This window comes from Aotus nancymaae, unplaced genomic scaffold (assembly GCF_030222135.1).
Source record: "Aotus nancymaae isolate 86718 unplaced genomic scaffold, 86718_ANA_hifiasm-v0.15.2.pri h1tg000020l, whole genome shotgun sequence".
Lineage (NCBI taxonomy): Eukaryota > Metazoa > Chordata > Mammalia > Primates > Aotidae > Aotus > Aotus nancymaae.
This window is the reverse complement of record NW_026988432.1, coordinates 42,577,754-42,592,310: the sequence shown is the minus strand read 5'-3', so window position 1 is coordinate 42,592,310 and position 14,557 is coordinate 42,577,754. Positions and strand designations below refer to the sequence as shown.

The 14,557-nt window shown below is 37.0% G+C and overlaps 1 protein-coding gene across 24 annotated transcripts in view; it reads left to right on the top strand.

Annotated features, from left to right (window-relative positions):
- Nucleotides 1–3,782: 3,782 nt before the first annotated feature.
- Nucleotides 3,783–14,557, top strand: part of DTNA (dystrobrevin alpha) — a 381,211-nt gene continuing 370,436 nt past the window's right edge. For 10 of the 24 annotated variants that reach the window (XM_064379280.1, XM_021670020.2, XM_012447223.3 and 7 more), the window contains exon 1: nucleotides 5,070–5,091. In XM_064379280.1, the coding sequence (XP_064235350.1) occupies nucleotides 5,089–5,091 (3 nt within the window). In that variant the 5' untranslated portion in view covers nucleotides 5,070–5,088. Of the gene's footprint in view, nucleotides 4,030–5,042; nucleotides 5,092–14,557 lie in introns of those variants that run through there. The other 14 variants (XM_064379282.1, XM_012447231.2, XM_064379294.1 and 11 more) reach the window with 10 other exon arrangements.

The following is a 14,557-nucleotide window of genomic DNA, read 5'->3' as shown; positions in this document are numbered from 1 at the left end:
ATTGGAAAAAAAAAAAATTGAGAGAGACGAAATTCACCTACTTCATAATTCTGCCTAGGGCCCATCTTAGCCTCATAATTTGGTAGTGCTCACAATGAAAAAAAAATCTAACCATTAATTCCCCAAGCCACAGCTCAGTTGATCCATTTTCTTGATCAGTGTTGAACTGCTGACACACTTCTCATTCTTGAAAGCTAACCAGCTGGTTGGGGAAGCAAAATTTATGTATATTTTGTTTTTCAAGACCTCATTCTTCCCTGAAACAGTCTACATCGAAGGGGTATACGAGTTTCTAACTGAAAAAATTGCAATGCCATTATTTTTCAACTCTTTTGAATCTATCTTCTTTTTACTTTTGTTATATGAGTCATTTAAATATTCCAAAATTTTTAATGCCTCATGCCCCCAAACTATTAACAGCTCATAGATAATAGTAACTACCCCTATTTGATCTAAAGCATATATATACTCTATATATCATTACACATTAAAACATAGGTACACACATAGTTTTACTATTAATATAATATAGTGAACATTCTGATTTTACTTATGGCCATTATCAGATCGATGATAACTTTAAAAAGCAAGAAATTATAAGAGCAAAACAATAAACATCAGGAATGCCCTTTCCTTGATAATGATAGTTTAAATTAGTACAAACCATAAATGTTTGTGCATAACCACATTAAAAATATTTTTCCCTACATGAGGGTATTCTGACACAAACTGCTAGTGATTGTTGAGTCACTGAAATTGTAATGCATTTCTGAAACACGTTATAACCATCAAATCTAAATATACCTCTAATTAAAACAAATCCTGCTATGAGTATGCAGATCAAAAGAAAAGTGCTCTTGATACATTGCTGTTCAATTTAGGCCTCCACCTCTTTTGCAGAAATCTCCCAGAAATATGGCAAAGCCATTAGAGTCTGCCACATACTAAAGCTTCTAGTTTAACTCCAACAGCATGTGTAAAATCCGGGATTATAAATCACTGTTATGATCTATGACCAGAAATCCATCTAGACCTATTGTTTAGGAGAAGTATTGGAAGAAGATATACTGAGTAACATTTAGAGTTGACAGATCAGAAACTATAAATAATAGTTTCAAAACAATGAGTGGAAATTTTCAATACTTTTCCATTCAACATGTATTATAGAAAATTAGGGAGAATTATCACACTCTAAAAAAATGAAGTCCCGGCTGGACGTGGTGGCTCACGCCTGTAATCCCAGCACTTTGGGAGGCTGAGGCAGGCAGATCACCAAGTCAGGAGTTCGAGACCAGCCTGACCAAAGGGTGAAACCCTGTCTCTACTAAAAATACAAAAATTAGGGCCGGGCGCGGTGGCTCACACCTATAATCCCAGCACTTTGGGAGGCCGAGGCGGGTGGATCACGAGGTCAAGAGATCGAGACCATCCCGGTCAACATGGTGAAACCCCGTCTCTACTAAAAATACAAAAAATTAGCTGGGCATGGTGGCGCGTGCCTGTAATCCCAGCTACTCAGGAGGCTGAGGCAGGAGAATTGCCTGAACCCAGGAGGCGGAGGTTGCGGTGAGCCGAGATCGCGCCATTGCACTCCAGGCTGGGTAACAAGAGCGAAACTCCGTCTCAAAAAAACAATATATATACAAAAATTAGCCAGGCGTTATGGCACGCACCTGTAATCTCACCTACTCAGACAGCTGAGGCAGAAGAATCGCTTGAACCTGGGAAGTGGAGTTTGCAGTGAGCTGAGATCGTTCCACTGCACTCTAGCCTGGGCAACAAAGTGAGACTCTGCCTTTAAAAAAAAAAAAAAAAAAAGTCCATAAAGGTGCCTACTTCTGATTATTCTTAGACTCCATAAAATGTATGAAAAGATCAGGAAAAATCTGAAAGTGCTTTAAAATATATTATTATTATTTTGTTCTTTAAATATTGCAAGCCTATCTCTTCATTACCTACTTTAATACACCAGTGCCTTTGCTTTCCCATCTGTCTCCCTGAATTTCAGTGTTAGTTTCTTCTTAAAAATGTACATACCATGGCTATTTCATCCCATTGTCATGTTTACTATTACATTATATTGATAGGTCAGTCTACTTATTTCTTCTAGTGGATCCTTTACTTTTTAAAAAATTGAGATCAGTCAGCACATCCTCTGCAGAACTGACACCTGGTGTCGTTGGTTTGCTAACAATAAGAAAGTCTACAATTTCCTAAATTTTCCATGCAGCAAAATTTGGAAAATTTTAGCTTTCACATGAAAGTTGATCCTCTTTTTCTTCTCCTTTTGTTTCCTTCTCTGCTTTCTTATCTTGTAACTTCATTGCCCCTTCTTTCTCCCCTCTCTTGACTGCTTTCTCTTCTGCCTTTTCTCTGATCAGTCTCTCTCACACTATTTCTCTTCTTTTTGGGTTATTAGAAGGCTAGTTTATTAGAAGGCTGCTGGAGTTTCTTATCTACACCTGAAGAGAAGCTGCCCAAGAGTGTTCTTTCTGAGAAGCTTTACAATATAAAACAATCCCCATTTACTGTTTATGTGCATATGGTGCAAGTGTAAGAGAAGAGCAAGGCTAGACATAATTACCTTGGCCCTTCAAAAGGTAGGAGGGTTAATGGCAGACTGAAATATAGGGCACAGAGGCAAATGAAATGATTTTAACATGGAACAAAAATTAAGTAAAAAGAAAATAAGTGTATCTTTACTTTCCTTGTGATAACTCACAGCACCAAAATAACAAAGGTTTTAATCTGCAGTCATTTAGTATATATATCTCGTCTCAACAACTAGATGTAAACTTAGAAGACAGGTACTTGTATTAAACTTCTCTGTATCCTTCAAAATGTAGTGTAGCTCTTCATATACACCAGGTGAAAGGGGTTTGAATGGCATAGTCAAATCATTATGAAATTGGTGACTACTTCAAAAACATTGGCTAAAATTGCTTGAAATTATGATCTAAGGATTTAAACAATGCAACTGGATATAAATGTGTGCATACACACAACACATTCCCCCCAAAAGAAAGAAAATTATATGAAAACGTGGAACTGGAAATATAATACAAGAGAAAATTGTATCAAGACACACATATAGTAAGAAAAAATAATTTTCAATTTTAATTGGTAACTTAAAAATAATCAAGAATGTATTTTCAGTAATCTAAGTATCTGGAAATTGATTATAGTGAATAAGCAACCTGTGAGTAGCTGTGCAATTAATATTTATAGTGAGGTATTGACTTATTATGTGTACTTGGATAGGTCATGTTATCTTACTTATGCCTCTGCGTCTCTGAAGTGACAATACTATTTGCCTTTTCATCCACCTCCTCTGCAAAGATGCTCTGCAAATAAATGAGGTAATGTTTGGGGAATGTTTGCAGCTTGGGAAAGAAACCCACTGCATACATCTAAGAATATTCTATATTCAAGACTGGTATATTTTGCCTCTGTTTTAAATTGAAATTGTACTGTTTTGAGTTCTTGGGTTCTGACCAAAATCTGGGTCAACATAAGAGAATAATTATTTTTAATTTTAATTCTGAGGCTCTGTTCCGACCTCCTGCACGTGTGAGGGAAAACTGTAGGAAATAAACAAAGCACATAAATCAAGCTTTGGAAGAGACAAATCTCTATCTGGAAAGATTTTTTTTTTTTTCAATTACGAGCGTGCCCACTATTTCTCTAGAAGAATATTTTGTTCCAGGAAGGAGGATAGTGCATTCAGTGTGAGTGAGTGTGTGTGTGTGTGTGTGTGCTGTGCGTGCGCGCCCGCGGAGAGAGGGGCGGGGGAGGCGGATGAGGAGGATGAGATCATAGTTTCAGGATCCTCAGGAAACCCTGGTACTGGTAGCAGCCAGCCTCTGCTGTGCCCACATGACCCACAACTCTGGCAGCGGACCCGGCACTTCCAACATTATTAAATAATAAGAAAGCGGCTCCTACTCCAGGCTCAAACCTCCCTGCAGACCAATGGACACCTTCTAAGAGTTTGGCGAGTCGGTGACTGAAGCGCCCGTCCATTCCAAGGTGTGTGCACGGCGTTTTCTTCCTTGACAGCTCTGGAGTGGGGGAGGGCGCGGCGGTGGAGGGGGTCCGTGTGCCGGGCGAGGAGTGGGCGCGAGGCCGAGCTGCCGCGCGCTGCCCCCGGCCGCCCGATGCCGCGGAGCTGGAGGTGCACATGACGCGCAGCCCCGGCTGCGCAGGGACCGCAGCCGCCTGCGGCGCCGGGGCGCGGGCAGAAGCGGCTCGGCGCTGGAGCAAGAGCAGGCGCCGCGCACCGAGGAAAGTCAAGTGTGGAAGCGGGCGGAGAGCGCCGGCGGGGGCAGGGATTCGCCTCAACGCCCACTCGCGGGGTTCCCACCTGTGCGCCGGCGCCGGCCGCGGCTAGCGCGAAGCATGTGCCGGGCGCCGCAGCCAGGACTGCGGCGCGGCGCCTCCCCGGGCGGCGGGCGGCGCCTCGGGCCCGCGGGGCGGCGGTAGCGGCTGCTGCAGGATGTCCGGCCTGGGGGCGCGGGGCCGCGCAGGTAAATCGCCGCCGCCCGCGAAGGCCCCGGCGGTGCCGCAGCCCCCGCTGCCGCCGCGGCGCCGCTCCCGGGGTGGCGATGGCAGCTGGCTCCCTCGCGTCGCGGGTTGAGTGGTTTTTGTTGTGGTCGCTGTCCTCTCGGTCATCCTCGCGGGCTGAGCTGGTGGGAGGTGGCGTGTCTACCTCCATTAGGGATGACACTCACGTCGGGGAACAGTCTTTAGGGTATTGACCGGGACATCCGCGAGGGGTTCCCTTGCAGCCAGCGGCGTCCTGGCGTGTTGCAATGCACTGCGGTGCCGGGGCGGATGCCTGAGTGGGAGTGGGCTCCTGGCTCCGGGGACGGGGGCTGCGGGGGCAGGTGGGCACGGGGATGAGTGTCTTTGGCTTTTATAGCCTGTTGCCCACCGAAGTTTTCTGCTGGACAGAGGGCAGGCGGGAGGTTCGTTCTGGTATCCGGAGTGGGAGGTGGAGAGAGGTGTCTGTCAAAAGACCAAAGCCAAAGAGAGAAGAGGGTTGGCGACAGCGGGGCTAGGACTCAGTGGTACCACTCCTGGGACTTGATGGTAAAACTTTGCTGTTTGGCAGCCTTGGGGTATGGCTTTGGGAAAATAACTATAGAACTTGGCGGTGGGGGATGGCGGGGCGGGGGAGGTGCAAATATTGGATGTACGCTTGCAGTGAAGTTTACTATGTTTTAGGTTCATTCTTAGTCTAAAAAAAATTGTCTTTTGAGTTGATGTTTATGTTTTCCTGTTATCTGTCATTATCACTTGGCATTTCAAGTGTTTGTGTTTCCTTTTGAACTTAAGAGATACTTGTATTGTTGAAATGTACACAGTTACTGATTTCTTTAAAAAAAAAGTTTTTTTTTTCTTTTGTTTATTCCAAAGGTAGAAACTTTAGGGAAAAAGTGCTTGCCACATGTTCCATGGTTCTATATGGTTTAGATTTATTCACTGTCTTAATTCTTACAAAACCAAAGGGGTAGATAATGTTATTAAACAACTTTTGCAGGTGAGAAAATCCAGGCACAGAGAGGTAAAATAACTTACCCAAGGTCATACATTTATTAAGTGTCAGAGTCTAGTTGGACTTTTCGTGCGCTCCTAATCAACTCGTTGTACCTAAAGTCTTCTATATTGACCACATCTTTCTATGAAAGTGAGCTTTATAGCTATGTGCTGCATGTTCAGATCAATTAACTCTTTTTCTACATTTTCCTCTTAGTCTAACTTTCAATACTAAAATTATGGCAAATGACATTTGAGTAGTTTCTTTTCACCATAATTAACCAAGTGTCCTTCAATAATTAAAGTCGCATTTCACAGCAGAGTTGAGATTTTCAATGGTTACGATGTATCAGCAAAGTAAATTATTATAAAGCAGATGGTTAAAGCTATATGTTTGTTTGCACTTAATTTTAAATTTCCTAGGTTATTAGTCTATTCTTTGTTCAAATTATGGCCATCGTTTACTTCAGAACACCATCTTGTAGATTTTTGAGCAAGTTTAATTATATTTAATCCAGTCACTCTGACGAGAGTTGGGCAGTTTTAAAAGAATTATGCAATTCTCTTTCAACTATCAGTGATTAAAAGCAAGCTGTATTTTAAGGGCATTCGAGTCTGTCATGTCATTTAGCCAATTGTATGTACTTTATACAGAACTGTGTAGCAATGAAGACTGAAATCAAATTTTCTCATTAATTCTAAGTTGAAATACTTTAAAAATCTCCACTTGCTTTAAATGAACCATGATGTGAAGAAAGATCTCAATGGGGTGAGCTCCAACTTACTTAGAGAATTACTCTCATATATTTAGAGAATTACTCTTCATTTGAGCTTATAGAGCTTTCACAGTATTCATTTTATTGGGCAGATGTCTCTCTTAAGTCTTCATCTGTTTTTTTTTTTTTTTCAAGTAAATTTTAATTGCTTCTTCACATAACGAATTTCAAAATTATTTTGACATTCATAGATTTCCTTTAATTCTCATCTTTCACTTTAATTAAATTCAATATATATAATTTCAAACTCACAGTTAACATTATAAGTAAAAAGAGACTAGAATCCAAGTAAATGGCACAGAAACATGATCTGTGGATATGAGAAAAAATATTCGGCTTTTCAGTGGTTAACCAACCTCTCCCCACAACACACACACACACACACACACACACACACACACACTAGAATTATGGCTACATCTTTATTTTGGGACGCTAGAGTGCAGTCCTGTGGTCAGAGTGGTTGTATGCCATCAGGCACAAGTGTTTTTGATACTGAAATTGAATTTTATTTTTCCAAGTCTATTTATATATAGTGTTTATTGTTCTTAAAACATAAATCCTGTGATACATACATATAGCCTTTCTTAACTCAGTGTTCCAGTTTTCTAGCTTCTGTTACTTATTTTAGAGACAGGTTGCTACTTTTATCTCACTTGGTAGTTTTGACATGACCTTTTCCTTTCAAGTCCGACACCTCTAGTTTGAAAGAATTGTACTGTCTCTGCTTCTACAGAGCCTCTCTTTTCCAGGTGTGGGGTGCAGAAGTGGGGTTCAATAGTGAGCAGAAAGATCTGTGAGCTCTGACTGCACAGGGGAACAAGCTTTAATAAAATAATCATGCCAATAAATGATCACTTGCAAGTTGAGGTAAATTACCTGAATGAAAGAAGGAATTCTATGAGAATATGTATTGAAGGATTCTGGACTAGACATGGAGGTCAGAACAAGATGCCTGAAAAGTCACATATTTGTGGAGAAATGACATATGAGAAGGTGTTTACTAAGCACAGTAATCTTTTCCTAAATGCTTGGATGTTAATTTTCTGAATTATGTTCTGAATCAGAGATGTGTGTCTCTCTGGTTATCTCTTTACTTCTCTGTTCACTAGGAGACATACTATTTCCCCTCATTATCCACCCACGGACAAGGGGAGGTTTACAGAACTATCAGTACTTTTTTTTAAAGCACATGGAGCATGTGCTACCTTTATGTGGTTACTTGCCTATTTGCAAAGAGTTATTTAGGTTTAATATAACGTAGTTATTTTATTTCTTTTTCTTGGCAACTACTTTCAAACTCAGTTTGGGAGAGTTTTTTGTTGTTGTTCTTGTTCTCAAAGTGCCAGGATGTCTCAAAATAGAACTTTAACTGATTTATCACACAGTCCCTGATATTGTCTGAACTAGCCAAAAGAAGAGAAAAGGTTCCATAGTAATGGAGATGATATTGAATGTTGAAGATGCTGGGGAAATTCATATTAACGAGTTCAAGCAAACATAATAGTAACTAAATTTATTGAACACATACTGTGTACTGAGCATCATTCTGTGGTCTCTATATAAATTAAATGATGTATTCTTAACAAAAGCCACGTGAGGTTTGCATGCCATTATCCCCATTTTATAGAAGGAAAAACTGAAACACACGGAGGAAAGTAACCCTGATCACTGTCACATAGTTAGAGATGGTCTTTAAAACAAAGCGTTCTGATTCCTTAATTCATGCTATTAACTGTTGATGTATAACACCTGGCTCAGAAACTTATGGCTGCATTAAATTTCCCTTGCTGTTGAAAATCGTAATACCTCCTCATCTCATGTTTCAATTATTTTTTCTTTAAAAAGTAGTGGAAAAATAGACCTTCCTTTATGTGAATACTTTTTGCCCCATATTTTATAGGTGAAAAATATAGAAAACATGAAGGTTTATTAGTGCCTAGACAAAACCAAATGACAGATTATGAGAAATGTTTCATTATATTATGTATTTTTTAGTTCAAAAATGGTAAATTGAGCAACATTTCAAACCATTAAAGTTTTTTAAATCAAAAGTACAAGAGTACCTATATTAGCATTTCAAATGATCAGGAAACTATCTTTAAAAGCTAAAGGTTTTTTGATCATTAATTAATGTAAGAATTTTAAGGCCGAGCACAGTGGCTCATGCCTGTAATCCCAGCACTTTGAGAGGCTGAGGCGGGTGGATCACCTGAGGTCAGGAGTTCTAGACCAGCCTGGCCAACATTGTGAAACCACCCCCACCTACTAAAAATACAAAAACTAGCTGGGCATGGTGGCATACACCTGTAGTACCAGCTACTCCAGAGGCTGAGGGAGGAAAATTGCTTGAACTCAGGAGGCAGAAGTCATGTACTGAAAAGAGGATATAAAGTGTAAAATAAAATCACCTGTTGAATTATCTTGGTAAAATTTAAAAGACGCTGTTAATTTTTATATTGGGGTCTTTCAACATAAATCAAAGCAATTGTTATGATTAAAATTATGGGGAAAGCTTTAGTAATTTTAATTTTATTCAAATGATCTTAAGCTGAGTCACATGGCACTTTCCACTAGCAAAGTGAATACTGATTGGTTAAGTATGATAATGCATAAAAAGATCTTTTCACAGTGTCTAATGATAAATGTTAGTCAATGTTATTTCTCCCTGAAAATGATGAGTAATATGTAGTGATATGATTAGTAGCAATATTGACCATGAATTACAATTCATATATTGTGAACCACAATTTGTATTTAGTAAATATACAAATGTGTGCACATCTTCTTTGAAGCTGTTGAAAATGCTCAAGGAAGTGACTTGAGTCATTTTCTGTGTGACTCATGTATTCCTATGAAGAAGGTGATATATGATTTCTCTGTATGCTTAGCTTTATATAAAACTTGATATTATGGAATGACTTGTAAACTATTGCTCTAATTAATACCATAAAAAAGAGATGTAAGACTTGATTTTTTTTTTTTTTACTTTTTCTAGTGTGTATGAGTTAGAGTGGAGGATGCCATTGAGTACATCAATGAATACTGCATTAACTGGAGTTTCTAATTTAATGTCATAGTGCAGTGTCCTATTGCAGAGTTTTGTATGTTTAACGTAAATATAAATGCATCAGTCAGTTATAATAGTTTAGGTTATGCTGTAATAACAACTCCAAAATTTCAGTGACTGAAAAGAAGAAACATGTATTTCTTGATAATGCTATGCTCCCATATTGGTCAATGAAAGACTCTATTCTGTATCATCCTCACTCAGGGACGCAATCTCCAGAACATCTTCATCTTTCACTATGGCACATGGAAACATGGTGAATCACCACTAGTTCTTAAACTCTTCCACCGGCAAGACTTTAAGTGGTTTTCTACCACTTCTACTCATATGTTATTGGCCAAATCAGGTCATATGGTCATGCCTTACCTAAAGATAAAAGAGAAGGGTAATCCTATGATGTGCCCAGGTAGAGAAAAATAGTAACATTAGTAAAAAGACCTACTGATTACCACATAAAATTAGTAGCTAGTTCCCTTTAATAACTTCATCACCTAAAAATGATTTATTACTCAATGTAAAAGTAGATTCGACAACTGATCCTCTCACTCTTTTCCAGTGAGAGTTGTATTTAGTCAAGGAATAATAAAAGCAATGGTTTATTTTTGAGTGAATGCATATGGTAGCCTATGTGACAGCAAGTGAAAGCCAAGAACAGTGCCAATACCTGCCCACAGCAACCAAATTGGGTGTCTGAACAGATTTGATAGTATCAACATGCTACAGAAATCAGAACAGCTATGTGTGTATCTTTTCTTGTCACCTACCCCAAAATAGACGAAAGGATAATTTCTGCTATCGCACATTGTTATAAAAAGTATACAAACATACAAATCATACTATACATTTATTTTGCATTGCCATACATGATCTGCATAATTTGAGTATGTTCAATTAATATTTTTAAGTAAACATTTTATTTTGAGATAATTTGAGATGCATATGCAGTTGGTTGTAAGGAGTAATACAGAGATCCTGTGGTCCCTTTACCCAGCTTTCCCCGGGGTAACTTTTTGCAAAATGATAGTACAATATCACAAGCAGGATGTTGACATTGATATAGTGGTGAACAAATTCCAGCACCAGAAGAATAATTCCTGTTGCTCTTCTATGGCCACACCAACTTGACTTTAACCACCACCCACCTCCAACCCCTTAATCCCTTGCAATCATTAATATATTCTCTATTTCTACAATTTCGTCATTGCAAGAATGTTATATAAATGTAATAATACATTATGTAAACTTTTGGGATGGTTTCTCCACTCAGCATAGTTTTCTATGAAAGAAATCTGTTTTTTTTTTCCAATTTTTTGGCTACTACAACTAAAACTACTATAGACATTCATGTAAATATTTTGTATTAATATATACTAAGTATTAATTTCTTTGCGATAAATGCCCAGAGTTTGCATTTTACTTTTATAAGAAACTACCAAACTTTTCCAGGGTGGATGTGCTGTTTTACATTCTCATCAACATGTATGAGAAATTAAGTTTCCTTGTATCTTCACGGGCATTTAGTGTTATTGCTCTGTTGTACTTTAGCCATTCTGATAAGTGCGTAGCAATATTTCATTGTGATTTTAATTTGCATTTCCTTAAGACTAATGATGGTGAACATCTTTTCATGCACCTATTTGCCATTTAAATATCTTTCTTGGTGAAATGTCTCTTCATTTTCTATTTGGATTGTTTGGGAGTTTTTTATGCTGTGTTTTGAGAATTCTTTATGTAGTCTCAATCATAGTTCTTTAAAAGGTATGTGGGTTTGCTTTGGGAATATTTGTTTGGATTTATTTTGAGGTTTCTTATTCTTTGCAAACCTATTACGTAGATTTACGTGTAAATAACTATTGAAATTATAATAGATTGATTCCTCCCACTTTGTTCTTCTTTTTCAAAATTGTTTTAGTTATTCTAATTCCTTTGCCTTTTCATGTAAATTTTAGAATTATATTGTCTATATTAACAAAAAAGTCTTAATGAGATTTTGATAGGAATTATGTTAAACCTGCTTGCAGTTTAAGGATAATTGATATTTAATCCACACATGTGGCATGTTTCTCCATTTATGTAGAACTTCTTTGATATCTTTTATCAGTGATCTATAGTTTTGGGATATAAGTCTAGTACATATATTACTAGACTTACATATAAGTAATTTTTAAGCAATTTTAAATAATAGTGTATTTTTAATTTCAGTGTTGAGGTATTAAGTATAAATGTATCAAAATTTAATTGATTTTTATGTTTATCTAGTATCCTGGGAACTTCCTGAACTCACTTATTTGTTCTATGTAAATATATATATACCTTTTTTTTTTTTTTTGAGACTGAGTCTTGCCCTGTTGCCCAGATTGGAGTGCAGTGGCACAATCTAGGCTCACTGCAACCTCCAGCTCCCCGATTCAAGCAATTCTCCTGCCTCAGCATCCTGAGTAGCTGGTATTACAAGTGCCTGCCACCACACCCAGCTAATTTTTGTATTTTTGGTATAGAGGAGGTGTCACCATGTTGGCCAAGCTGGTCTTGAACTCCTGACCTCAGGTGATCTGCCTGTCTAGGCCTCCTAAAGTTCTGGGATTACAGGTATGAGCCACCATGCCCAACCAGTTCTATCTTTTTTTTTTTTTTTTTTTTAACAGATTATAGTTGTATACATTAATGAAGTACAATGTGATGGTTTTATATATGTATTCAATGTGATATGTTAAATCATGCCAATTAACAGATTAGCTATGTAGACCACCATCATGTCATCTGAAAACAAAGACAATTTTATTTATTTTTAATCTATGTGTGCTTTGTTTCTTTTTCTTGTCCTATTGCACTGGCTAGAACTTCTGGTACTATATTGAATAAAATTAGAGAGTGCAAGCATTTTTGCCTTGATGCTAATCTTCAATGGAAGGCATTCAGTCTTTCTACATTAAGTATAATGTTATCTGTAAGTTTTGTGTAAATATTCTTTATCAAATTGAAGAATTTCATTTTGATTTCCATTTTTTCCTGAGTTTTTAAAAAAATCACATATAGGTTTTTTTTATTTTTGTCAAATGTTTTTCTTCAGCAAATAATGTGATCATATGATTTTTCTTTAGCTTCTTTATATGGTAGAGTACGTTGATCAATTTTTAACTATTGAACCATCATTGCATCCTAACAATAAACTCCATTTATTTATTATGTGTGATTCTTTGTATGGATTACTGAATTGATTTGCCAATATTTTGTTAAAGATTTTTACATCTGTATTGATGAGGAATATTGGCTTGTAGTTTTCTGTTTTGGTGCCATTTTTGGTATTAGTATCAGGATAATACTAGCTTTATAAAATGAATAGGGATGTATTCCCTCTTCTATTTTCTGAAAGAGGTTACGTAGGATTTGTGTTAATTTTTCTTTAAACATTTGGTAGAATTCTCCAGTGAAACCATCTGGGCTGGGAGATTTCTTCTTTAGGGTGTTTTTGTTTTTAGTTATGGGATTCAATTTGATTAATATCTATATTAGTGTGCTAGGCCTGACATAAAATATCACAGACTGGATGACTTAAACAACAGAAATTTATTTTCTCACAGTTCTGGAGGTTAGAAGTCCAAGGTCAAGGTGTTGGCATATTTGATTTCTTCTGAGGCCTCTGTCTTTGGCTTGCAAATAGCTGAGTTCTCACTATATTTTTATGTGATCTTTTCCTTGGTGCTCAAGCATCCTTGGTGTCTCTCTGTGTGTCTAAATCTCCATTTTTTGTAAGGACACCAGTCAGATTGGATTTGATCCCAAATGCACTCTAACAGCTACATTTTAATTTAAACTGTCTTTAATCTTAATCACTTTCTTCAAAAGTTCTATCTCTAATAGAGTCGCATTTTGAGGTCCTGAGAGCTAGGACTTCAACATATGAATTAGTGGGTGACACAATCACGATCCGTTTCATATTGTGTGATTTACTATAGTTTAAGTTGATTGAGGAATTGTTCCATTTCATCTAAGTTGTCAAATTTATTTGTGTAAAATTACTCCTGATATTTTGTATTATTCTTTAAATGTCTGCATAGTTGTTAGTGCTATTCCATGTTTCATTCCTGACATTACTAATTTTTGTCTTCTCTCTTATTTTCTGTCAATTTTGCTAGAGGTTTGTAAATTTTATTTGTCTTTTAAAAGAACACATTGTTTCCTTAATTTTTCTCTATTGTTTTTCTGTTCTCCATTTCACTGATTTCTGCTCTTATAATTATTATTTTCTCCTGTTTTTCTTGAAGAAAGATAATATCTTTTTCTATGCTCTTGACAAGGAGCTAAGATTATTGGTTTGAGATTTTTCCTCTTTTCTAATGTATGCATTTAGTGCTATAGATTTCCCTCTCAGTTCTACCATCACTGTATCACATACATTTTGTATATTGTATTTCATTTTAATTTAGTTGAATGTATTTTTAAATTTCTCTTGAGATTTCCTCTTTGATCTACTGATTATTTGGAATTATAGTATTCAATTTCTAAGTGTTTGAAGGTTTTTTCCTGCTTTCTTTCCATTATTGACTTTTAGTTTGATTCTATTGTATTCAGAGAACACATGCCATATGATTTCAAATCTTTTTATTTGTTGAGGTTTATTTTATGTCCCAAAATGTACTATACCCTGGTATATGTTCCATGAGCACTTGAAAAAAATGTGTATTTGGCTGTTTTGGGGCAGAGTGTTCTATAAATGCTGATTAAGTCATGTTAGTTGATATTACTGTAAATTTCTGATATATCTTTCCTGATTTTCTGTCTAGTTTTCCTATTAATAAAAAAGTATATGATGTCTCCAATTATAATTGTGAATTTGTCTATTTCTCCCTTCACTTCTACCACTTTGGCTTTACATATGTTACAGTTCTGTTATTTGGTGCATACATATTTAGAGTTGTTATGTCCTCCTGGTGTATTGACTCTATTATTATTACATAATGACCCTCTCTGTATCTGGTAGTTTTATTTGCTCTGGAGTCTACTTTGTCTGATATTAATATAGACACTCATTTTTCCTTTAATGGGTGTTTGCGTATGTCTTTTTTCATCCTTGTACTTTACACTGGCCTATATTTTATATTTTATTTGAGTTCCTTGTATACAAAATATAGTTGGCCATATTTTTAAGCCACTCTGCTAATATCTGTCTTTT